The 23,274-nt window shown below is 45.3% G+C and overlaps 1 protein-coding gene across 1 annotated transcript in view; it reads left to right on the top strand.

Annotated features, from left to right (window-relative positions):
• The window catches only part of LOC106492908 (phospholipid-transporting ATPase ID-like), a 75,632-nt gene extending 59,703 nt beyond the window's left edge, over positions 1-15,929 (top strand). Inside the window, exons 20-28 of the mRNA XM_067315338.1 lie at positions 446-551; positions 1,337-1,484; positions 3,596-3,779; positions 5,651-5,874; positions 7,100-7,183; positions 8,098-8,343; positions 9,339-9,477; positions 11,275-11,402; positions 13,144-15,929. Coding sequence (XP_067171439.1) covers positions 446-551; positions 1,337-1,484; positions 3,596-3,779; positions 5,651-5,874; positions 7,100-7,183; positions 8,098-8,343; positions 9,339-9,477; positions 11,275-11,402; positions 13,144-13,365 — 1,481 coding nt within the window. The 3' untranslated portion in view covers positions 13,366-15,929. The remainder of the gene's footprint in view (positions 1-445; positions 552-1,336; positions 1,485-3,595; positions 3,780-5,650; positions 5,875-7,099; positions 7,184-8,097; positions 8,344-9,338; positions 9,478-11,274; positions 11,403-13,143) is intronic.
• Positions 15,930-23,274: the final 7,345 nt, after the last annotated feature.

Genomic DNA, 23,274 nt, shown 5'->3' with positions numbered 1-23,274 from the left:
TGGTTTTCAGTATTTTTTAAACAAAAATTCTTGATATTCTTCTTCAGAACTTATGCTTTGGGTTTTTTTTTTTTTGGGGGGGGGAATCTGACCTAAATTCCAACAAAGAAATAAAAAATTTAAAAACTGAAATAACCTGAAAAAATTTTGAATGAACTTGAAATGTTTTGAATGATCCAAGGGCATTGACTTGATGGATGCTTTAAGCTTTTTGTTTTGGTAGAATTCTTTTTTTTCTGTGGCCTTGTGAAGCCATTAGTGGAGATTTGCCACAGTGTTCATCAAGGTGACTCTCCTGGCTCACTTAAACTGTTGGCTCTGAAAAGCTCAGGACTTTCTTGGATGAGAAGGAGAGTTTTTGTCATGTATCTAAAAAGGCCACAGAGATTGTGGGGTGAATTCAGGGTTCCTAAGATGGCTTATCTTCCTGATTTATCTTTCCCAGAAACTGCAGTGAATATTGGTTACTCTTGTAACTTGCTGAATGATGACATGGCAGATGTTTTCATTATTGAAGGCAGCACATCTGATGACGTACTTAATGAACTCAGGTAAATGGCTGAAATATGCAGCTTCATTGCTGTGTGTTGATGCTGGAATGAAGCAGCTTTGTAGTATTCCATCTTTTCTGTGTGCTTTACCTGGTGCAGCTCACTGCAGGGACCTTAGCTAAGGGTTAGCTGACTCCCTGAATAATCCAGCAGCTAGCTGAACATGGTGTAGAAATCTTCTGTGAAGAGAAACTCTGAAGCTTCTTGATCCAAGATGTTAAATATACACAGATGTATAAGGAAGCAGACTCAGGCAGGCACAATGGGTTGACATTGGACTGGTGATCTGGAGTCACAAAGCCTTTGACTCTATGCCTGAGCTATGAAGTTGCTGCACTGTTGTTGCAGTTCATCCACACTGTGGTTCTTTCCCTGGATATGTTCCTCTTCTAGCACTATCTAGGAACTTGCCTAACACCAGTTCTTAGGTTCAGGGAAAAATGGGGAAGTCAGGCCCTTTTCTTTTGAAGGAGGTAGTTGCCAGACAATATGCACAGAAAGTTGGGATGGCTTTTGGGATAATGTTCTTCATGACACTCAGACGATTTGTGAGACTTTAGGTCAGCTCGCATTTAGCACACACTTATTAGAGTTTCAGAAGCACATGGGTGAACTGCATGAACAAGAGCAGCTAATCCATGCATGTTGTAGTGGGGATACAGGGAAAATTGAACTAAATTAACAAAAGGAAGCATAATATTTTTATTTTCATGAAGTTGATTTAATAAAATATATATATATCTTTGTTTACAATCTATTAATTATTATTCTGGGTGTTTTTGTAGGAATGCAAGGGAAAAGATGAAGCCAGACTCCTTTCTGGACAGTGATGAAGTTAACATTCAGTTTGAAAAATCTTCCAAAAAAGCAAAACTTCTACCTGATGAACAAGCAAATGGGGTGTACGGTCTTGTTATCAATGGCCATAGCCTGGTAAGGAAGGTTCAGTCATGTTAAGACTGAGTTCTCATAAGAACTTAACGTGATAGGGACATACGGGAAATCTGAAAATGCTTTAAAAAATTTACCTTAGGGTTCTGGATTTTTTTTCCTAGATGAAGGTTAGATCCAGAGCTCTTGATAATTCTTGTAAAATTGTCGGCAGCAACTCAGAACCATTAGAGGTTATCTGAAAAATCAGGGGTGCTGAGCAAGGTTTCATAAGACTGGAATAGGGAAAAATTGGCCCTGATGTTAGGTGAACAGAAAGAGGAATAGGGTAGCTGGGTTAATTTTGATTTCCAGACAGTTACTGGAAAAATAACCATGCAGTCTATGGATGCACCAAGAAGATAAGATAACATCAGACATGGATTTCAAGTATGTCAAGAACATACCCTCTTAAATATATCTGTTTTCCACTAATAGATAGGATAGATATCATATAACTTGACTAATAAATCATTTGATGCTCTCTCCCATGATGTTTTTCTAAGCAAACTGAAGTAATATGATCTAGATGAAGTTGCTATGTGGCAGATGCAGGACTGCTTGGAAACTATGGCTCTTAATGGCTCATTGTTGATCTAAAACATACAGTTAAGTGGCATCTGCAGGGGGCTATCCCACATCTATTCAATATTGAGTGTTTTAATTAACTGCTTAAAAAGAGAGCAAGCTTCTTAAATCTGCAGATAACACCAGCCTGGGAGGAACTGCAAATTTGAGGGAGTTCAAGATTAGATTTGAAAATAATTTTAACAAATTGGGGTGATACTTTGAAAAATAGAGAATGCAATTCAGTAAGAACAAATGCATTGTTCTCCACTTTCTTGTAATCAACTGCACACACAAAGGATAAGAGAGATAGGTATATAGGAGCATCATCTGCAAGACTTGTGATGGCTGCTGATGGCAGCACTGGGACTATGTGTGCATGTGGTCTTGCTTAAACAAAGCAAAAGAACAGAGGCACAGCAGTGTCTGTAATGGCATCATCACACAATTAGTTGATTTGTGTGCAGTGCCATTAGTAGAGTTACTATATGATAACATTTTGCTAGTGCTGTGCAGTCAGGATGTTGTGGGAAAAAACCATCTCTAACTGCAGTGACTGGCCAGTATACTAAAACTAAATCATGAAAAGGTCTCTTTTGCTGAGCAAACCTGCCTGTCACTGATGGCAGGGAGGCGGGGGTGTTAGTGACTCACAGCTCTCTGTTTTAAGAAGAAAGGGCATCTGGCCTAAGGTTTGGCTGCCTTATGCAGAAAGGGCAGCTGCCCTGCTGCAATGGCTTAGAGGAGGAGACAGTCACGTAGATTCCTTCCATGAATGTCTACTGAGTAGAGACACCAAAGCACAGACTCAAGAAGCACAATCAGTAAGAAATATGAAAAGCTAACACTGCTCCCTCCTTCCCATGCAGAGCTGGAGAGGTAACCAGACACCCAATTAACTGTACACTTCCAGAATAGAAATAACACGCTGACTTAATTAAAAGGTCAGCACTCAGAATAAAGTCGTGTTCTGTCTGATTTTGTATTTTGCTTTCTCATGCCTGAGTATAGCTTTTTCCTTTTTTTTTAAATTAAGTACTCCCAAGTTGAAATCTATTCTATTTATAGCACAGATCTGTCAGAGCTTAAAAAATAAACCAGGAAGGATGAGCAAGAATTCACTCTCATGGAGATATGTAAGCTAGCTCAGGTCCAGAAACAGCTGTGTTAATGCACTGCTCCTATTGTTTGACAGTTCTACTGCACTGTCAGGATACATTAGCCAGAGTAAGTGTTGTGTTAATATGGCTGTGATGCTTCCAAGACCCAAGCTGGTAGGTGTATTCTGCATGGCATTATATTGTGCAACATGGATATTCCCTTTGACCGAACGGCCAGATTCAGTTGAGGTCACTTTTAGTGAAGAGACGGGATAGACATTTTTGGTGAGAGAAACACTTGCTGCAGCACTGAGAATATCAGGCATCTCATACCTTCCTTATGCTGAATGAAAGAACTAGTTTAGTTCTTATTTTCTTCCCACTGTTTCTGCTTTGTAAGGCTGTGAGTTGCTGCTAGTCTGACCCGCCCTTGCCCTTTCTTCTCAGGCCTATGCACTGGAAGGGAATCTGGAGCTGGAGCTGGTGAGAACAGCCTGCATGTGCAAAGTGGTGATCTGCTGCCGGGTGACTCCACTGCAGAAGGCCCAAGTGGTGGAGCTGGTGAAGAAGTACAAGAAGGCTGTGACCCTGGCAATTGGAGATGGGGCCAACGATGTCAGCATGATCAAAAGTGAGTAACAGCATTGTGTCCTGGCTGATGACCAGCATGCTCTAGCTGGTGGGCTGCTGTGCTGCTGTTACTTGCTACGTGAAGTGGGCAGGAGCAGCTCTTTGCTGTGAGCATACTTCAGACTATAGGGCTTTGCAGCAGAAATGCTTATTTGAGTGGCTTCTGTATATTCCTCTTTGTGGAATCAAGGTGGCTGGATCCAAGTTTCTGGAGGCTTCTGCAGAGCACTGTCACTTTGGACCACTCCCATCTACTGCCTTCGAGGGTACACAAGACTGGTACTCTAGTGGCTGTGCTCCCACCACCAGAGACACAGGAAGCTAAGACTGCACTTACTGTCTATTGCTTCATTTCTATCCACTGATCTTTCAAGCATGTTTTGTTTATAGCTTTGTTACTGGGAGGGTATGTTAAAACCTGGCAATGCTGAGGCAGAATGGGCACTTTACTAGGCTTAAGAGAATAGGAAGTTCAACTGTTATGCTCCTGCTCGCAGGGAGACTTCTCAACCCTTATGTCCTGTGCCAATACACAAGGATTCAATTTTTGTCAGCATCCTTGACTGTGTCAAATTGACCATCCCCTGAGGTCCTTTGATTTAGATCTACTGGTTCCCTCACTCCACTGCTCCCTGGGGTCAAGTGTTGCTCACTTCTTGCCTCCAGAGTACAGAAAAGCCTGTAGGGGCTGTGACACATGTCCACCTATGTCTGTGTGACTACCATCGCAGTGGCAATGCTAAGAATAAACAAATTTATATCAGAGAGATGGCCTATCAACAATGCAAAAGGAGAATCTTCATGCTTGTAAACAGTCTGTATAATGTTATATGAATTTTTTAACATTTCCATGTGGCTTGGGGCTACTTGTCATTTATCTCCTTTATATTATAAAAAACAGGCCTCTAGCCCCTTTGTCCTTGAGCATCATTTGGTGCTACATTACCTCAATGAACTTATGAAAAAAATGCCTTAACTAGGTATAATTAAATTAAGATTATTCAGAAGGGCCTATTACTAATCTTCCTTGTGTTAATTTGCAAAAATTGATTAACTGGAGCCTTTTAATTAAGAAAGCAAAGGCTAAGTAGGGAGCTTCAAGGGAGATAAGTCAGGCAGCCAGTCAAGAAAGGATAAGAAAAGCAAGTTAAAATGTACATGATAATTAGAAATGAACCCCACCACTACGAGAGGGTTGGGACTTTGGGATTTTATCAACTCACTGTTCCATGGAAACCTCTCAGTCTAAGCAACCTCCAGCCATCAAGATTGTTCTCATTAGTTAAAGCTGTATAATTAGCTGTCACATTAAACTTATGTCCATGTTTAATAAACCCAAGTTACTATTAAAAGAGACGTGACTCTTCTGTCTAATTATTTGATTGAACTAATAAGACCCAGAAAATGTAAAATGGTTACAGTCTGCCTTGTACCACTGCATTTTAGAAATCTGTAAGGAGTTTGTTGGTTTGGAGCGACGTTCGTTTTAGGACTGCTAGAAGAACATGCATGAATATAAATACAGGTCACATCTCAATAGAAATTAAAGGTATTTCTTCATAACAGCGGTGATGTTTTGTGCCATTGATAAACATTAAGAAAGAAAACATGTATTGTCACTGAGGGTGTAATTCCATTCAAATAACATAAGCCCAGTTATTGTAAATGTACCACCATAGCAAAAACTGTGATGCTGCTGAAAAAATTAGTTTTCCCAAATCAGTGTTTTTTTTCATAAATAGCTTTACATTTGACTTTTTCTACTCAGGCTGGGAGGGAATTAACACAGTGTCCCAGTGTGGGGGACATTTAAAAACTGGAGTTATCAAAGCTCTCATTTTAATGACATGACCAATAATCTTCTTGTTGCAGCTGCCCACATTGGGGTTGGCATCAGTGGCCAGGAGGGGATGCAGGCAGTCTTGTCCAGTGACTTCTCCTTTGCACAGTTCCGTTACCTCCAGCGCCTGCTCTTAGTCCATGGCCGGTGGTCCTACATCCGCATGAGCAAGTTCCTCAAATACTTTTTCTATAAGAATTTTGCCTTCACATTAGTGCATTTCTGGTATGGATTCTTCTCTGGCTTCTCAGCACAGGCAAGTCAGCTTCTGTTTTCTCATGATCATGTTTAGCATTTTAAAGCAAAGTATCTGGAAATATTTTAAAAGTGTAAATAAAATAAGCCATTCCCTCTGCCTCACTGAAAGGTACATAGGCCTGTCTTCTCCAGCTGTACCAGTTTAATGCAGATACGGCTTCCTTCATTGGACTGGTGGTAAAGGACAGATACCTGAAGATGTTTAGGTGCATTATGAAGCAGATAGCTACCTCATGGGATTTTTGAAAGTGTTCAGACTGACTACAGCCATCAAATAAGCATACAGTCTAGACAGACGCCTGACCAGTTTGACGCAGATCTGTATAGGGCCTATGGCTGCCTTAGTAGTACATTTAAAGCAGTTAGTTTAACCCCAGATTGCCTGTGTGTTTCAGCAGCTTGTAAGAGAAGCAAATCCTATGCAATGAAATATGCAGCATTAGTTTAAGACAAATGTATCTCCACCCCAATCCAGCACCAGGAAAGCACAGTTAGTGTGAAAATATTAGTCCTGGGGCCAAGGGTGCAATGGTGCAGGAAGCATGCTACCGTCCTTGCCTGCTAGCTTGCAGCCTGCAGTAGCCCGCAGCTCCCACCTGGCGGCTGCCGCTGTGCCAGCTGCTCAACAGTGCCTGGGGCAGCACTGCAGGGGGCTGAGGGCCCTGGGCCAGCTGGGGACCAGGGGTGTCTGCCCTGTCACTGCTGTCCTGGTGCTCAGAGCTTTCTCTCACACAGGAGCACTGCCACTGAGAGCTGAGTACCTTGGTCAGTGTGTTTGAAGTGACCAACAATGTGCGTTTTGAGCTGGGCTTAGATGGGACTCCAGTGGTGTTCTGGCATTTTATTTCTGCCTAGAGGTGAATGTTGCTTTCTGCAAATACAGGCATGAAATAGTTACAGGCAGACTGCACCAGGGCTGCCATTTCATTAGGACTCAAGAACAGTCATACTGGGCCAGGCCAAAGGGCTCTTTGGCCCAGTACACTGTTCTGGCTGTGGCCAGTAGTGGATACTTAGAAAACAGAACTATCATAAAGTGATCCTTCTCCTGTGTATTCCCTCAGCTTCTGGTAATGAACAGTTATGGACTGTTGAGCTTGACATTATACTTTTGGTCTCAGAACTGTTTTGAACAAGATGTTCCAGTGTTTCATTGTGTATACTTTTAGGAGAGATGGAAAAGACAGCCTTTTGATAACTCCATGCTCTGCTTTTCTCTTTAGACTGTATATGATGAGTGGTTCATTACGCTTTACAATTTGGTATATACCTCCCTCCCGGTGCTAGGAATGAGCCTCTTTGATCAGGTATTGTTTCTATCACTATTTGGATTTTTTTATAGGGGTGCTTTGGACTGGTTCCATGAAGCAAAAGCAGCTGACTCTTTGGCTAGCTATTGTGGTAGCCCCTGAAGTAGTTTCTTGCCAGTGACAACTAGGAGCACAAAAAAAGGATGCACAAGGGAGGAGATTGTTTATTGTCTTGAACTGGACAGTGGGTTTCAGTGTGTGGTGGGACTTTTGGGTTAGCCTGTTGACTACAGTAAAACCTGCTATTGCAACACTCCCCTGACATAGTCATGTCCTATTAGCTCTGTTCCCTAAAGCCTGACTAGTACCTTTTTAATGACCATACAGAACAGTGAATGAACTAGACACCTGAAGATCTCCTAAGCCAGGCTTTCTTTGTTCAGCCTTTTTAATGGAGCTCTTCTTGCAGTAATTTTACATATGCATTTCTACCTCATATGCTATTATTGTTCAGCAATACATAGAAGCAATAAAGCTGTTCCTACATGCCTTTTACAAGTGAGTAGGCACCTGCTGCTTACACAGTGGTTCACAGTGTGCAGCTCTTTTAAGGAATCTAAGTCAGAGGGCCTTGCCTATGTGTGGACCCAGTGGAGGTATTTCCTATCCATTAGCTTCCAGGAACCTTTCAGGACAGAAGGACATGCAGCCTGCTTAAGAAGAAATGTGCCTTCATTTTTTGCAGCACTTGTCATTTTTTTCAGCACGAGAAAGATGAAATTCAATATGTAAAATGTGCCTAGGTGACCTTGGGATGTGGCATGCTAGTTGGCACAAATGAGTGAATTGTGTGCAAAGCCTTTTCTCGTGGAAATGTGCATTCTCAGGGGCGTGGCAACATTAAGTGGTCTTGTGAGGTCAGTTGGGTGGGTGCCAGCAAAAGGCTCTAATCATCTCCTCTTTACTTTCAGGATGTGGATGATCGCTGGAGCATGCTGTGTCCTCAGCTCTATGTGCCTGGCCAGCAAAACCTCTATTTTAACAAAATAGTGTTTGTCAAATGCATGTTGCACGGGATCTACAGTTCCCTCATTCTCTTCTTCATCCCTTATGGGGCCATGTATAATACAATGAGAAGCGATGGGAAAGCCATTGCTGACTACCAGTCCTTTGCGCTGATGGCCCAGACCAGCCTACTGATTGTGGTGTCTGTACAGGTAAAGCATCCCTGGTAATGCTTTTAGGAATTAGTTATTGTTTTATGAAGGCAGCATCTGGATGGGCCACTTGAAATCCTGATAGCATTCTGTTTGCTGCTTCATCTTGCAGTCTTTCAAAAAATGTCTCTAGACACCAGATTATTCTCCTCAGTTCAACAGAACAACGAATTTGTGTGTCATGAAGGATCAGGGCCACAGGAAGACAGAACCTCTGCCTTGGGAAGTTTACAGTCATAGTAAACAAAGCAGTTATGGCTGGGAGAAGAGAAGGACTCATATCAGTTTTTCAGGATGAGTTTAAAGCACAGGATTGTCTGTCCACTATCAGGCAGTCATTTATAAGGTCTCCATTGTGGTGCTGCTTCTGCAGCCTGGTTCGATGTGTGATGCAGATGCTAGAGCTGCACTGGCTGGAAGAAGTGGCTGAGATTAGGATGGTGAAAAATTCAGATGATACTGGCAGGATGAGAGAAACTTCTCAAAAGAAAAACTAATCTGTCTCACCTCTCTAGATAATGATTTCTGCTGTCTGAGGTGTTATAGGCTCCTTCTAATTTTAGATAGCTAGATCTCAGCATGGGGTAAGGACATAAGCAATGGCCGCTTCGAACCTAGTATCCTGTCTCAAGTACTGCACCACCAGTGAATGCTCTGGAAAAGGGCAAGAACAAGGCAAATGTAGTAATGCTTGCTTTGAATGTTCTTCCAGGATCCTATGATCTGTGGCTTGGGTATTTCTTGAGCCCTGAATCGTGTCTGTGTATCTGATAGTACATACTGTTTCTAATAAGAGTTCATGGGAGAAGCCGGGAGCTTCTCTCTTAGTTATTATACAGCGATTTTGGAACAGGAAAGTACAGATGGCATAACAAATAACCGTCTCGAGGGGTGAGGGGGGTACAGATTGGTGGGCAAGATTTCTAGCTGCATTCAGCATAGTTATGCTAAATAATTAATGCACTGACAGCAGCTGTATTGCTCCATTCTTTTAGATTGGCTTGGACACTGCTTACTGGACAGTTGTGAACCAGTTCTTCATCTGGGGCAGCCTTTCTGTTTACTTTGCCATCACCTTCACCATGTATAGTGATGGCATGTACCTGATCTTCACAGCCTCATTCCCATTTGTTGGTAAGCCCTGTGACAAATCTCAATTGCATTCAAAATGGGCAAACTGCTGGGCTTAACTCTGTCACGTATTTCTAGTATGTGCATAGGAAGAGCTCTCAAAAAGGCAATAACATGCTACAGAACATATTTATTGCCATTTCTACAAGAAATACCGTGGTATTTCTGCAGGCTGCTGGGAATGCTTATTTTGAATCCCACCCATCCATGTGGACATGTGTCCCATGTTCATTTCCTTGCAAAAGCATGCACATTCAAACAGCCACAGGAATGATCCTTTAAATAAGTCCACAGAAGTGGATGGAAAACTTTCTGATAGCTCTTTGCTATTCTATTTCCAGATGTCCAATCCTTACAAATATTTAGGAGCATTTTGTTTGCAGAAGTATGTGTGTTCTCTTCTAAATAAGTTAATGTGTTGGTGTGGGAAGGCATAGAAATCCAGCAACCTTACTCTACGTAAAATCTTTCTGAACACATGCAAAAGGTGAAGAATAATATAAAAATGAATCTCTCTCCTGAGACTGTGAGCAGGAGGAAGACAAAAGTTTAGCAAAGTAATTTAGCCATTTTAAATAGCTCTGTCCATCTATATCCAGTACTGATAGAGCTTTGTTATGAAACTCTATTTCTAAAATCCCAAAGTTTGTTGTTTCAAATCTCAAGTTGGTGAATAATCAATGCCTTTCTTTTGGGATTTGTTAAGCCATTTGTTCTGCCCATCTGCAGTACCAAGGTGCTTGGCCATTTTAGAAATATCTGAGATGCAGGTCAGTTGTAAGGTATTTTCCATGTTGGTGGCCAGATCCACTGTAGAGATGGCTTTTAATATCAGAAGTTCTGAGTGAGAGAAGGCAGAGTGTCTGTTCAGTTTCCAGAGACAGCTGGTAACCTACTTACCAGGGACATCTATATATGCTGCTCTGTTGATACTACCTAGGCCAAAATACCCATAATGTTGAGTACCACTTACTAAGGTCTCACTGTGAGACCATTTTTAATGAAAGTTTTTCAAGTCTGGACTCGGTTAACCTGGTTACTTTAATTTCAGCAGAGTTGTAATACAGCAGGATTTGGCTAACTGAAAAGAAGACATTCAGCAACTTTACTGCCAACAAAAGCATCATTAAATGCTGTAATGAGGCTTTTGCAGACTGTTTGTTCTATCCTACATTCCTTCAGTTTTTGGAGGAGCCAACAGTGAGCACTTTGGTTTCAAAGAATGTGTCAGTGTCATGTTACCACATGGCAGCTGCTCTGCCAGTATACCCGTTAGGCTACTCCCTCTGTGCAGACACCCAGAGCAATGCATGCTCCTTTCATAAAGGACTGTGATCCTACCATCTATTGGACACTCAAGAGTTAGCAACTCATATGCTTCAGGAAACAGTACTGGCAAATAAGGAAATAGTATTCTTCCTTTTTAACTGGAGTCCTGGCAAAAGGCTAGCGGGCTGGATTGCAGCTGAAGGAGGTTTCTTGAACGTTTACCTATCAACCTGTTGCAGTGGTTTGACTCTTCGTAATGGGACAAGGCATTCACTCTGACATCTCTGTCTCCCTGAGTAGTTGCTGCAGTTCAGCCTGAATGCTGTTTTCTTCTTTGCTCATCTAAGACAGTTATGATGATGGTGTTACTGTCCTCTCTGCAGCAAGCTGATTTCACTGTTGGATAAAAGGATCTACTTTATATTCTGATCTGTTTGCTAAGTGCTGTGGGATCTCAGAGAATGGAAGACTCAAGGTGAATAAGGTGAGAGGTGCTGCTGTCATGGTTTTAATGATGCTCTTGTTTTTCAGGTACAGCTCGAAACACCCTCAGCCAACCAAGTGCGTGGCTAGCAATCTTCCTCAGCGTCACCCTCTGTGTGCTGCCTATAGTTGGCTATCGACTGAAGGCTCAGTTAAAGCCCACTGAGACTGATAAAGTAAGGAGATATGCTCATAAACCAGAAACCCTTCTCACTGCCACCTAAGCCTACTGCAGGGCCTTATTGCAGGGGCCTGGCATTGCTTAGTGTATGTCCCCGGAGGTGCAAGTGCTGCCATCCTTCTGTCTTCTAGTCCCTTAAAAGGAGGATTGAGCGTGTGTTTTGGCACAGTTCAAACCATCTGCAGCTGGGAGCAGTGCTGAGATTATTTAGACATGGATTAAATTGCACTGGAGTGAGGAAGCACCACTATTTTTAGGTGCAGGGTTTCAGGGTGTGGCTCAGTGGCAAAGCAGGAACATATTTCACAGTCAGCAGTGACACCTTGCTGCCATACAGTTTTTAGCCTGGCAGACTGCACTTCTTCACCCTCCAGCCATGCATACATGTCTGCTGGTGATTTTTTGGCTTGAGAATTTACTTCCTTTACAGCCAATGGTTATATTCCCCTTCTGAAACAAGCTGCCCCCCATGCCCAAAAATATGAAGATGAGGCCATTAGGGCAAGGAGAGGCTGAGAAAGATGGAAGGGTCAGAAAGTGCCCAGCTCACTACAGCCAAGGAACTCCTGAACAAGATCAGCATAAATACAGATCCCCGGGCTGTCTTTCAAACAGGGATATCTGCTAAATGTTGCTGCCACCTGGTGCTTCCTTCCTCTTCCTACACTAAGCTGTGAAACACCAGTATCCTTGAGTAAAGTCTCAAGGGATGGCACTTGGTCCTCAGTGGCTGCTTTAATCATTCTTGGGATGTCTGTAAGTCCTGTTCCAGGACTGTTGAGGATGAGTGAAGGGGAATTCCCAGCCCTGGCAGAGGGGGTAGGTGGGTGCTAGAGAAGATTGCTTGGTTGGAAGGTCCTCAGCACACTGTTAGAGGAGGAAGTTCAGATTGTTCAAAATACACAGAAGTGGGCTGGATTTACTTTTCAGCTTAGTAGAACACTTTGACACAAATGTGACCCAGAATCCCAGTCTTAATGCTTTGGGTTGGCCTCTCTCTCTAATGCCAAATCACTTAACTTTTCTACCTCCTTCAGAATTTGTCTGGGAAGTGAATTGTCACAGGAGAGGAGCGTTTAGGTTTCTTGCTAGAGAAATCCCCAACCTGAAAAGAACTAAACACAGGCCTGATGGCCAGAGAGCCCAAGTACCTGCAGCTGCCATTGTCCCAAACAGGCAGGACAGAGGTTGAGCATCTCTGGATCCTGCTGAGCCACTGGCACTCTCCCTTTTCCCAAGAAATATGAGAATCTACTGATCACCAGTCTCATCATAAAAAGCCTTTATATATTGGAAATCCCCTTTAGTAGTCTGTTTTCTAGATTAAGTAAGCCAATTTTTCAATCTTCATTTATAGATCATGCTTTCTGGACTTCTTTGACTTTCATATGTTCATTTTTTTGACTGAAGTGCCTGAAAGAGCTTCAGCAATACCCTAATTGAGGCCTCACAGTGCTGTGAGGAGTAACAAATGGATATCATTCTCTCCCATGTCTTATAGATGACATTCCCAATAATGCCTTTTGGAGTAAGATATGCTTTTCCTTTTGCCAAAGTGCTACCCTAGTGCTGCAAGTTCAGTTCCTGCTCTGCAGCCCTTTCCACCATCCTCCTGTTTTGTCAATCATTTTTGGCTTTGGACCCATGCTTTTGTTTCCCCTTCTGAGCTCCTCTTTTGCTGTGCTCATGAATAACGATGCATTTCCCACTTGTTCAGTCTTATTTTCTGATTTCAGATCCTACTCAAGATCAAAGAAGCCAAGAAGAGGCCACCTCCACCCTCACCCAAGAGGCGTCTGCGTCGGACCAGTACCCGCCGCTCTGGCTATGCCTTCTCCCATCAGCATGGCTTTGGAGCACTCATAATGTCTGGAAGAAACATGCGGCCAAAATCACCTTTTGCTACAACAGGAACATTCTCACCCAATAGTGACAAAAACAAACACAAAGGACTTTAAAAAACAAACAAACCAACAAACAAAGAAAACCTAAAGGGCTGTCTGGAAAGGAGGCTGTGCTCCCTGCAAAACACCGAGCCAGTGGCTGCTCAGAGCTCTGCCCTGTGGGCTACCAAAGCAAGGACTCGGACCTTTCCTTTTACCCACTTGCAGTCTTCGACTGCAGCTTCTGTTCCAAAGATATGTGCTGCTCCTAGGGAAGTAAGGGAAGAGTGGGGAGAGCAGGATGAATTAAAGCTGTTTTGTATTCCAGAGGGCTTCCCTGGAACAAGAGAGAGAACATGCTGTGGGAGGCTTCTTCAGTCACCGAGGTTGTTTATGATGCCATTTTTTTCTCCCTTTAACTAAATACCTCAGAACAAAGTGAAGCCCAGGCTGAGGAACAGACAGAATTGGTGATGCCTTTTTCGTTCATGTGCCTGCCTTTGTTTCTGTCATGAATCCATTCTGGGCCATATTCCTGGGTTGACAGTATTGACCCCAGGTGTGCCTTAGGTCCAGCCATACAAACCCCAAATCCCCAATCTTTGTAATATGTGTAATTTTGTAGCCTTTTGACTATAATGTGCAAAAGCACTTCGGAAAGTATGAGTTGCAAATAACCTCCTTCCAAATTAATGGTTAATCCAGTTTCTCAGAAGATGGCCAGTGCCACAAGTGCAACCCTCTTCCTGCATCTGCAGTTTGGAGGTGCTGCAAGCTCAGAGAAATGCCTACTTGATCAAGGGACAAGGACTCAACATTCATCAGTTTGCCCTGTATCTGCAATGCAAATCTGCTCTTGTTGTAAATGATCATTGTCAGAGCCGTCTCAGGTGTTGTAGCTGGGTACCAGCCATTTCTTTTAGACTTAAAATAGAAGGGCAAAAGAATTTCAGGCTCCTATATAGATCAAGCCATAAAATCTAGCACGGAGGAGCCCATACCTTAGCTAGGACTCAGCTGGGAGCCTCCAACATCAGGTGGCTTTTCTCACCGTAACAGACTGAGACAACTTCTGTCTTCTGAGGCACATGCACATCTGACTTGATGGAAATTACACAAGAAATAGTGGAGGGACAGATGCTATTTCACTGCTGGTGTAGGGTGTCCTGCCCTTTACTCTGCTGGTGCTGTTGGTCAGTGCAACAGATGAAGTGTGATCTGGTGATCACACCTTCCCTGATGATCAGTGTGGTCAGGTTTCAGAGGAACTTAGTGAGAGCTCAGGGGCCTCGGCAGAGTTTCTCTGTGGTGGCTGGTATTTTATTCAGAAAGATTCATGTATCAATCATCAGTTCCAGAGAGCTGAAGGCTCCACCAAATCCTATCAATCTGACTGCCAGCAGAGGGACCTAAAATGCATAAACACAGCCAAAGACATAGTGATATTGAGAGACTGGGACTTGCTCACTGGTTTGTTACACAGTACTATAAAACTAGCACCAGTGGGATTACGAGGTGGAAAACCAAAATGAGAATCTGTCCTGCCAGTGCTGCTGAGCTGTCTAAATGGAGCTTTTTTTGTGCAGCCTTTGCTGGTATACTTTCTCAGCTCCTTTATAGAAGTTTTGAATTGGGATTTTTTGCACACTAACCATCTGATATTTATTGGGAGTTCTCTGCCTTGAGTCTCTGAGCTATCGGTGGAGGCAATGTGTCATGGCAACAATCCAGCCATGTCCCTACTTCATCTGGTCTGCGTATAGCACCTTACCTACTGCCTGTGGTCCTAGTTTCAGCAGTTACTGTATAATTTTTTTTAAGCTCTAATAAAAGGTTTCATCTGCCTGGATTTAACTCAGCACAGAAAAAGCGGTCTGTTGCACCTGCTGCTTTGAGAGGCTCATTGCAAACTGTAGTATTAAATTTCAGTATAGCCAGTGCAAATTAGACCTGGGCCTGGATCCAGATTTCAGCAGCCTGGAGCTGCTTGCTAGGGAAGGAGCAAATTCTAACCCAGTGATCTCCCCTGCAAGGATATATCCAAATAAAGGGAGAGCCTGCACCCTGACTGAGAAAACTCTACTGTGATAGTTACTGCTCTTCACCTCCCTCTAATTTACAAGTCACTTTGCAGAGACAATCATAGCTTTCTAGTTAGGATAATGCCTTTCACAGTCAGCCTCCATGGGGCTAGAAGAAAAAGGAGGATTTATGCAGGTGAGCAGACACCCCACAATACCCAGGTTGGCCTGTGGACTGACAAACCTGTCAAAGCTGTTCCAAGTATGTAAAGCAGTGGACTATAATGCTGAGCAGTAGAGGCAGACCTTTTCCTAACAGAGCAAGGAAACTCTGAGACTGTGTCACTCTTCTCACATGGTTTACATGCAAGGCACTTAGCTTGCCTTGTGGCTGAAGGGGACTTGCAAATGCTGCATAGGACATGTTGGTGAACTTGCTCCAGCTACAAATATTTCAATGGCTTGACAAGTTCAACATTTGAAACATATCAACTGGTAGTGATGTTCAAGCTACGTCACTCCTGATTTTTGTAAAATTATTTTTTAAAATAAAAAGAGACCATTGAGATGACTGATTCGTTGCCAGTCTGCTAATGATTAAAGGAGTTTATAACCAGACATGTGTATGTTGTTCCTGGATCTCCTGAAGTGAAAGCATAGGCTGTGGGAGGATGGATCTGGAATAATGGTTCTTTTAATTTGGTATCCTGATTTGGAAAACAATCAGGAAAGTAAGGAAGCTACAGTGGACAGCTCTGAATAGTGAGCCCCTAGGAACAGCCCTGTGAATTAATAGCTGGTTATTATGCCAAGAAGCTGGAATTCCCCACAATGAACTTCCTTTGTATCCTACAAGTGAGCTCTAGGTGTTCTTATCAATCAGCCATATAATGCTGTCCATTTTTTTGAGCTTCTGGTTTCAGTGGTCAAGGGTAACAGCAAATTCAAAGTTTGATTGTGCTTTATAGTAATGTTTTCTCAAAGATGTTTTACAGACAAACATTTTGTGAAAAATGGCTTGTGGGGGTAGGAGGAGTGAAGAGGGAGTGCCTGATTTCTATTCCCAGTGAAGCTAGCAGGTCACAGAAGCTCTTCCATGATTTCTTCACTTCCCTGAGCTATTCCCCTTCTGCACAATGAGGCAACAGCAGCACCCTGCTTTGCGTGAATGCAGAAGACAGAGTCGCTTCATAGCCATGCTCTGATGAAGGGACATGTCAACTGCAGTAACATAGTGAAGCAGCAGCAGGCCAGGGACACTCTCACCTCTGTTTCCCCATTTTGAATGCAGCTGGTGAAACTGGCAGTGGTGACAAGAGGCAAGGCTGCTGCCCAGCGTGCAGTGAGTTTGGGATAGGTGGTGCAAGTAGCCTGTGTGTCACTGGGCCACTGAGCAGGCTGGGGGAGTGTTGGTGCTGGTGCGTGGTAAGGGAGGTGGTTGTTGCCATGGTGGCAGTTAGAGGCGCCATCAAAGTCGGGAGTGGCAGTAGAGGAGGTTGTTAATGCGTGTGATGGCTTCAGGAGCTGTTGTTGCCATGGGAGACAGTTGTGGATGGTGATTGTGGATGGTGGTGGTGGATAAGAGGGTGATGGGTGTTGCGAGTGGCTGTTGGGGTGGCTGTTCCCAGGGGCAATGCCTGAGGGGGCAATTAGTTTGTGACAGCTGAAACAGCTCTTCCCAGGGAGGATGGCTGAGGGGGGCAGTTAGTGTGTGTGTGTGACTGCTGGGACAGCCGTTGTCTGAGGGAGCAGTTAGTGTGTGTGTTACTGTTGGGGCAGCTGTTGGCTGAGGGGGCAGTTAGTGTGAGAGTGACCATAGGGGTGGCTGTTGGCTGAGGGGAGAAGTTAGTGTGTGAGTGACCATTGGGATGGCTGTTGGCTGAGGGGGGCAGTTAGTGTGTGTGTGACCGTTGGGACGGCCGTTGGCTGAGGGGGCAGTTAGTGTGTGTGTGACCGTTGGGACGGCCGTTGGCTGAGGGGGCAGTTAGTGTGTGTGTGACCGTTGGGGTAGCTGTTGGCTGAGGGGGCAGTTAGTGTGTGTGTGACCGTTGGGGTGGCCGTTGGCTGAGGGGGCAGTTAGTGTGTGTGTGACCGTTGGGACGGCCGTTGGCTGAGGAGGCAGTTAGTGTGTGTGTGACTGTTGGGGTGGCCGTTGGCTGAGGGGGCAGTTAGTGTGGTTGTGACCGTTGGGGTGGCTGTTGGCTGAGGGGGCAGTTAATGTGTGTATGACCAATGGCGCAGTGTTGCTGCCGGGCTCGCTGTGAGTACCGGGCTGCCCTGGGGGTCGGCCCCGGGTGGCGGAGCTGTGGCGCGGGGCCGAGCGGCCGCACGCCGGCCGCAACGCGGCCGCCGTTGGCGGTTGCGGGCGTTGGCGGCGAGGCGGGTCGGGACGCGCGCAGTGGGCGGGAGGCGGCGAGGCCCCGCCCCGCCGCCCGGTTGTAAACAGCGGCGCGGCGCGGCGCGGGCTGGGCCGGTAAGAGGCGGCGGGGGGTGGCCGGGGGTCGGTGACAGTGGAGGCGACGGCTGTTTGTGGGGGCCGGGGAGGCGGCCGCGGCCTTTTTCGAGGCGCCGAGAGTATGTGAGGGGCGAGGGGGGAGCTTCGGGGGCTCGGCGCCCGCTGCCCGGGCCATGCCCGCAGGGTGGGCCTGGAGCCGCGGTTGACGTGACCTGCTGCCTTGGAGATGGCCCCTTCGCGTTGGAAAGGCTCCGGTTGCAGGCTCTTGGGTTAAAACAGCTGGGTGTTTTCCTTACCACGGCTTTCCTTTCTGCCAGCCACATCACTGTGTGTGTCCGCTTCCAGCAGGCTGGCCTTGAGTCTGTGCTGTCCTGGCTCCCTGGGCTGGCAGTGAAGGGAGCACTGTTGAGCAGCGTGGACCAGCTTGGAATGCTCCTCTGCCTGCAGACCTCACAGTAGGCTTTGCTGCAGGCAGGGAAGCCTCCTAGTTACAGGGGTCATCGATGTACGCAGCAGTGTTGAGTGGCCGTCGTAGAGAAATCCAATAAATGGCTATATAAAGTATTATAAATACATTCTTACCCGGTTTATCAGACAGTAGCTGAGCGTGTTGCAACTGGAGTTTGTCTGCACTCTGTGTTACAGACATGGAGGAATGTCTGAAAACCAGTGGTGATAAATAGGCCAAGATCCTGGGGGAGTCATCATTTGTTCTGTGAAAATGCACAGTACTCCTGCTTAATTCCACAGGGGGGATCAGGCATGATGTGTTTAGGCCTCATGTGATCTGTTGTACAGCATATTTTTTAAATATCATTGAGAATGATAATTTTGTCTTTCATGGAGCCTCCAATATTTGATAGAGAGTTAGGTATATAAAAGATTAATCCCTGGGGTGTTTTTTCCTGTTCTAGGTATTCCATAATGGAGAGGTTCATGGTTTGAACAGTGGGTTCAGTTCCAGCGTAGCACCTAAAAACTCACTGGCCCATTGGATAGTAATCTCAGGGTCAGGAATGATAAGGCTGTGGTGGTAACCAGTGAGTAAGATGGTTACTTCAGTTTTATTGCAGCAGAGGAAGATGTAGATTATGATAGCTTCTTTCCCCCTAGAATCCATGGGGTAACCTGTGCTACCTCTGCAAATAAGAGTGCAGCATTATGTGCTTTTGGGTGGAGGCACCTTTACAGTGTTTTACATAACTAAATGCAACACGTACATTCCTGCTGCCTTGTGGCTCTCACTTTATATGTGTTCATCCAGGCAACTCTCTTCCACTGACCTGTAGTCTAGAAGTGATTAGTTATAAGCAGCTCTTATAGAGTGGGAGGGCAAAGGAGTGCCACATGCTTGCCTTCAGGTATCCAACTTGAGTGTTCCTGAACGAGGATTGCTGTAAGAAAGGAGCCTTTTGAATCATGACCCGTGCTAATTCCCAGATGGGATCAAAGAGAGGAGCATAAGAGACCTCTTGGGTACCTTTGGGCATATGTACCATGTCATATAACCCCTTCAGACCACTGATCGAACTTCATCCTAAAACCAGCTGTGCCAGCTGGGAAGCTTCCTGTTCTGATGGTTGACATTTTTTTTCCCCCTCTCTCTAATTTTTCAACCTAAATGTATTCACAGCACATTTATTCACTTGTTGTGCCAGCATTATCCTTTTGCTTCAGCAGTCCTGTTTGGCTCCTGTGATATATTTAGAGAGCAATCCTATCTGTTCTCTGCCTACATTTGGCTAGGCTAAAAAAACCAGGTTCTTAAGTTTCTTGTTTGATAGGATTTCTCTTTCCCCCAGTCATGTTTGTGGCACTTTCTGCACCTGTTCATTTAAGTTTGTCATTTTTAAATGTGGTGACTGGAATTTTATATATGATGCTCCTGTCACCAGTGCCTCTGCAATAGTACTGATAGGTCAGTGCCTTGTCTAGACTGTATTTGATTTTCTTATGGCCACATTATCTCTGTAATCCCTAGTACAGCTTTTGTAGATGACTGATTTGATTAACTGCTGTATGGTTATTTTTCCTAACTTTTCTGTGAATATGCAGACTTGTCCAGCTCGGTACTTACAGCCAAGATCTCACTCAAGCAATCTCTAAAGCCACAGGACATGGGAGAAGATAAGCTTGAAAATGTGCCTTTCCCTCAACACCATCCTTTTGGATAGATCTAAATCTTCCTGTTCTGACTTTGTAAATTTGTTGTTTGTTACTATGAGAAGCATCTTTCCTCCAGTTCATGCCAGTGCCTATCCAGGGAGACTTCACCTGTGGAGCAGAGGCACAGGGATGTCCATTTGGGACAGCCTCCTGATATATGGGACTAGGTGCTTTTAACAGAGGCCCCTGAGCAGGTTGCATTCCTGTGTATCTGTCCAGCTAGGGCATCTAGCACCCACAGTTCCCAAGTGTCTGGAGGAAGTTTAGATTTTGGCTAAATGAATACTTCTTGTCTTGGATTGTCTTATGCCCAGTAACGTGGGGAGGAGCCAAAGTCGTTATAGCGTGAGTCTGTGTATGCTGCAGCATTAAACTGGTGTCTTTCTTGTCCCCAGGGAGAAGCTTTCTCCCTGACAGCTGTGTGAGACTTTTTGTTTAGGCCATTGTAAATATGCTGGGGAGAGGGAGCTCTCCTTCCCCCTAGGGAAGGCAAATTCCTAGCTTCAGCTGTCTGTCCAGGAGTCTTTGGCTCTATTTCAGTTATTGGGGACTGAGTTCCTGGAGGGATGATGTGGCACAGGGCTTGGAAGATGGGTACGGAGCCCTGCTGGCTGGGCTTGACCTGAGAGTGCTTCTGGCCTTAGCTACAGCTCAGCTGCTATTCAGTGTTTCAGAAGCTGGTCTTCTGCTGCCCTACTTTTTATAATTCTCTCAGAAGTAAAGAAGATTTTTCTCTGCCTGGCACTATGAAGGAGCAACCTCTCTCCTGTCGCTCTCTGCTTGAAGGGAAGTGTTTTTTCATACGTCCGTATCTCCCCCAGTCTGCCTCTTGTGCTGGGTGGAATTGGCTGTACTGAGCTGTCAGCTCCCTGCCTTTCCACACAAAGCTGAGCTCTCTGCCAGACTCTTTAGCTATAAATGGATCCGGCCTCTTCCAACCCACTCCCCCCCCCCCCCCAACTCCATGTGATGTTGCGGGAAATCAGAGCTGGGCCAGGCTTCCTCTTAATTAGGAAAACATAAGTTCCTACCACTGGCTTTTAGTAGGTTCTCTGTAAGCAGTGTGCCTGGTTTGGGGGCTAGCTGTCTGTGCCCCAGGGAAGGCTATGCTGCTGAATTGCCTGTTTGCGCTGTGAGAGGGTTTATTCCCAGGCTTGAATGCAGAGCTTGGGCAGACCTGTAGGTGCTATGTCCAGTGACCAGCCCGGTGCAAAACACCACAAACAAAGCTCCGTTTGATCTGAGGGTTGTGTCTCAAGGGAAGGCCAATGTTTTTGCTACTGACTGCATCCTGCCTCCACATCCATGTTAGGCACTTAATAAAAGAAGCTTTGCTTTTATACATAGTGAACAACCCTGTTTGCTCCCTTTACCCCCCTTGGGATTTATGACAGAGATCCTGGGGTCTTTTAAGCCTTATGCATTTCCACTCTGCTGAGGAGCAGGCAGGATCAGTATCTTATGCAGTACAGAGCTGGGACCTGAAGTATGCAGACCAAGATGACTCAGGGAGTCAATAGCTGCCCTGAATTAAACTAAAGTCTTTTGTGCCTTCTTGAGCAGAGTGTTACCCTCCATCCGCCCTGCAGGCATTCAGGCCATTCATACTGTGTAGAGTACAGGTCTGTATTTAGAAAACTAATTTGTACTCTCATGTTTAAAAATTGTAGTCCGAAAGTCTCCTAGTTCCTGTGCTTCCCTGAATCTGGTAGACCAGGTCCCAGCCTGGTGTCCTTTCATTGACAGCAATGGGTTTGCATCCTTTGGGCTTAGATGGCAACACCTAGAGCAGCTGCTTTGGAGGCTTCCTTCCCTGCTGGCAATCAGGTGCCTCAAGAACCTTCAGGTTATGGATAAGGGAACATCGAATGTTCGAAAGGTGTTGGCCTGGCTTATGGTTGCCCTGTATTCTGCCTGCAGTTCTACTGCTGCTTCAATTTTTGCAGTGGCTGCAAACACTGCCTGCCACTTTTTCCTGTGAAGGATGCCTGGCATTGCGACTTTTCTCTACTGTAGTGGCTTGGTTGTACTACGTATTGTATATGTTGGAGTTGCAGTTTGGCTGACTGGGCAGTGTGGGGTGGGCAATGTACAGGAATGTGACTGCTCTCTTTTTATGTGAGCTGGAGTATGTAATATCCCAGACGGCTCATAGAGGTTATGGTTTGCTAAAATGTCCTTTCTACCTCTCTGCTGTGACTGCAGGGGTTTTGCATAGAACAGATAAGGAATAGATGTAGTGCTTCTTTCACCCTTCCCCACACCCCTCCAGCAAGCTGCCATCTGGCAAGGGTACCTTTGAGCCCCTGGAATAAATGAAACAGAAATTGCGTGGAGTTGTAGCTGCCTGCCACTCTTTCCTGCGGTTAGCTCTGCTGAAGCTGGGCCAGGCTCAGATCCTGTTGATTTGCCAGCTCAGCTTGGAGTGCTTCAGGGTAAACTTGGCTGGGAGGAGTTTTCCTGCTTGCTGTGTCCCTCCCAAAGGTTCAGGGAGGCTGATTCCCCCAATTCTGCTTGGCCTCACACAGCCTGCCTTCTGCTGAACACCTGATTCCCAGTTCTTCACCAAAGGCCTGGATGCATAGCAGGGTCTTCTCAGGGGTTTGCTGGGCATAAGCACAGGACTCTGTTCCTCTGATTCTGGAATGTGCGGCCTGGTTGGGGTTTTGCTTGTGGTAGCTGCTGTTCATCTGAAACGCATAGCTTCTCCCCCTCTTCCCATTCTTGTGTGTGTTTGCCTTGACTGGGAATATTGCTTTACACAACTTGCACATGTTGTGTCTGGAATTGGTATTTGCTGAGCCCCGAGCCTTGCCCTGGACTCTGCACTTCCTATCGAGTCCTTGGTAAAGCTTGGGATGGGAGTGCGTGTCCTCCTCAGGACTGCTTAGTTGGTCTGTCTGAACTACATTCCCTAATGAGCAGATCTCAGGCTGCTGTTCTGGGTGCTCTGGTGGCACTGGTATCTCAGTCTCGCACAAGGTGTAAAGGCTGTTGTTGTCTTAGGCTGCGTTCCACTTGTCTGCTAGTTCAATTGTTTTGAGACTTCAGAGATTCTGTGGGCTGGTTTCACAGGGCTTGGTTCAAACTGCACCAGGATCCTCCGTGACTGCTAGGGCATGACACTGGTTCAGATGGCACTGTGTAAGAACAAATTTGATGTGCCATTAATCTCATCCCAGTGCTGGGATGTGGTGTGGCCCTGCTACTGTGGTAGTCAGGTGCTACCATATACAGCTGCCTATAGGGAGCTTTGAGACTGTGCCTGATAAAGCCTGTGGTGTATTTGGCAGGTGTCTGTGATGGGGTGAGGGGTTGGGAGGTTTCTTTTGAGACTCTAGT

The sequence above is a fragment of the Apteryx mantelli genome, chromosome Z (assembly GCF_036417845.1).
Source record: "Apteryx mantelli isolate bAptMan1 chromosome Z, bAptMan1.hap1, whole genome shotgun sequence".
In the NCBI taxonomy this organism is placed as follows: Eukaryota; Metazoa; Chordata; class Aves; order Apterygiformes; family Apterygidae; genus Apteryx; species Apteryx mantelli.
The sequence above is the reverse complement of the archived record's forward strand: the minus strand, read 5'-3'. Positions and strand labels throughout refer to the sequence as shown.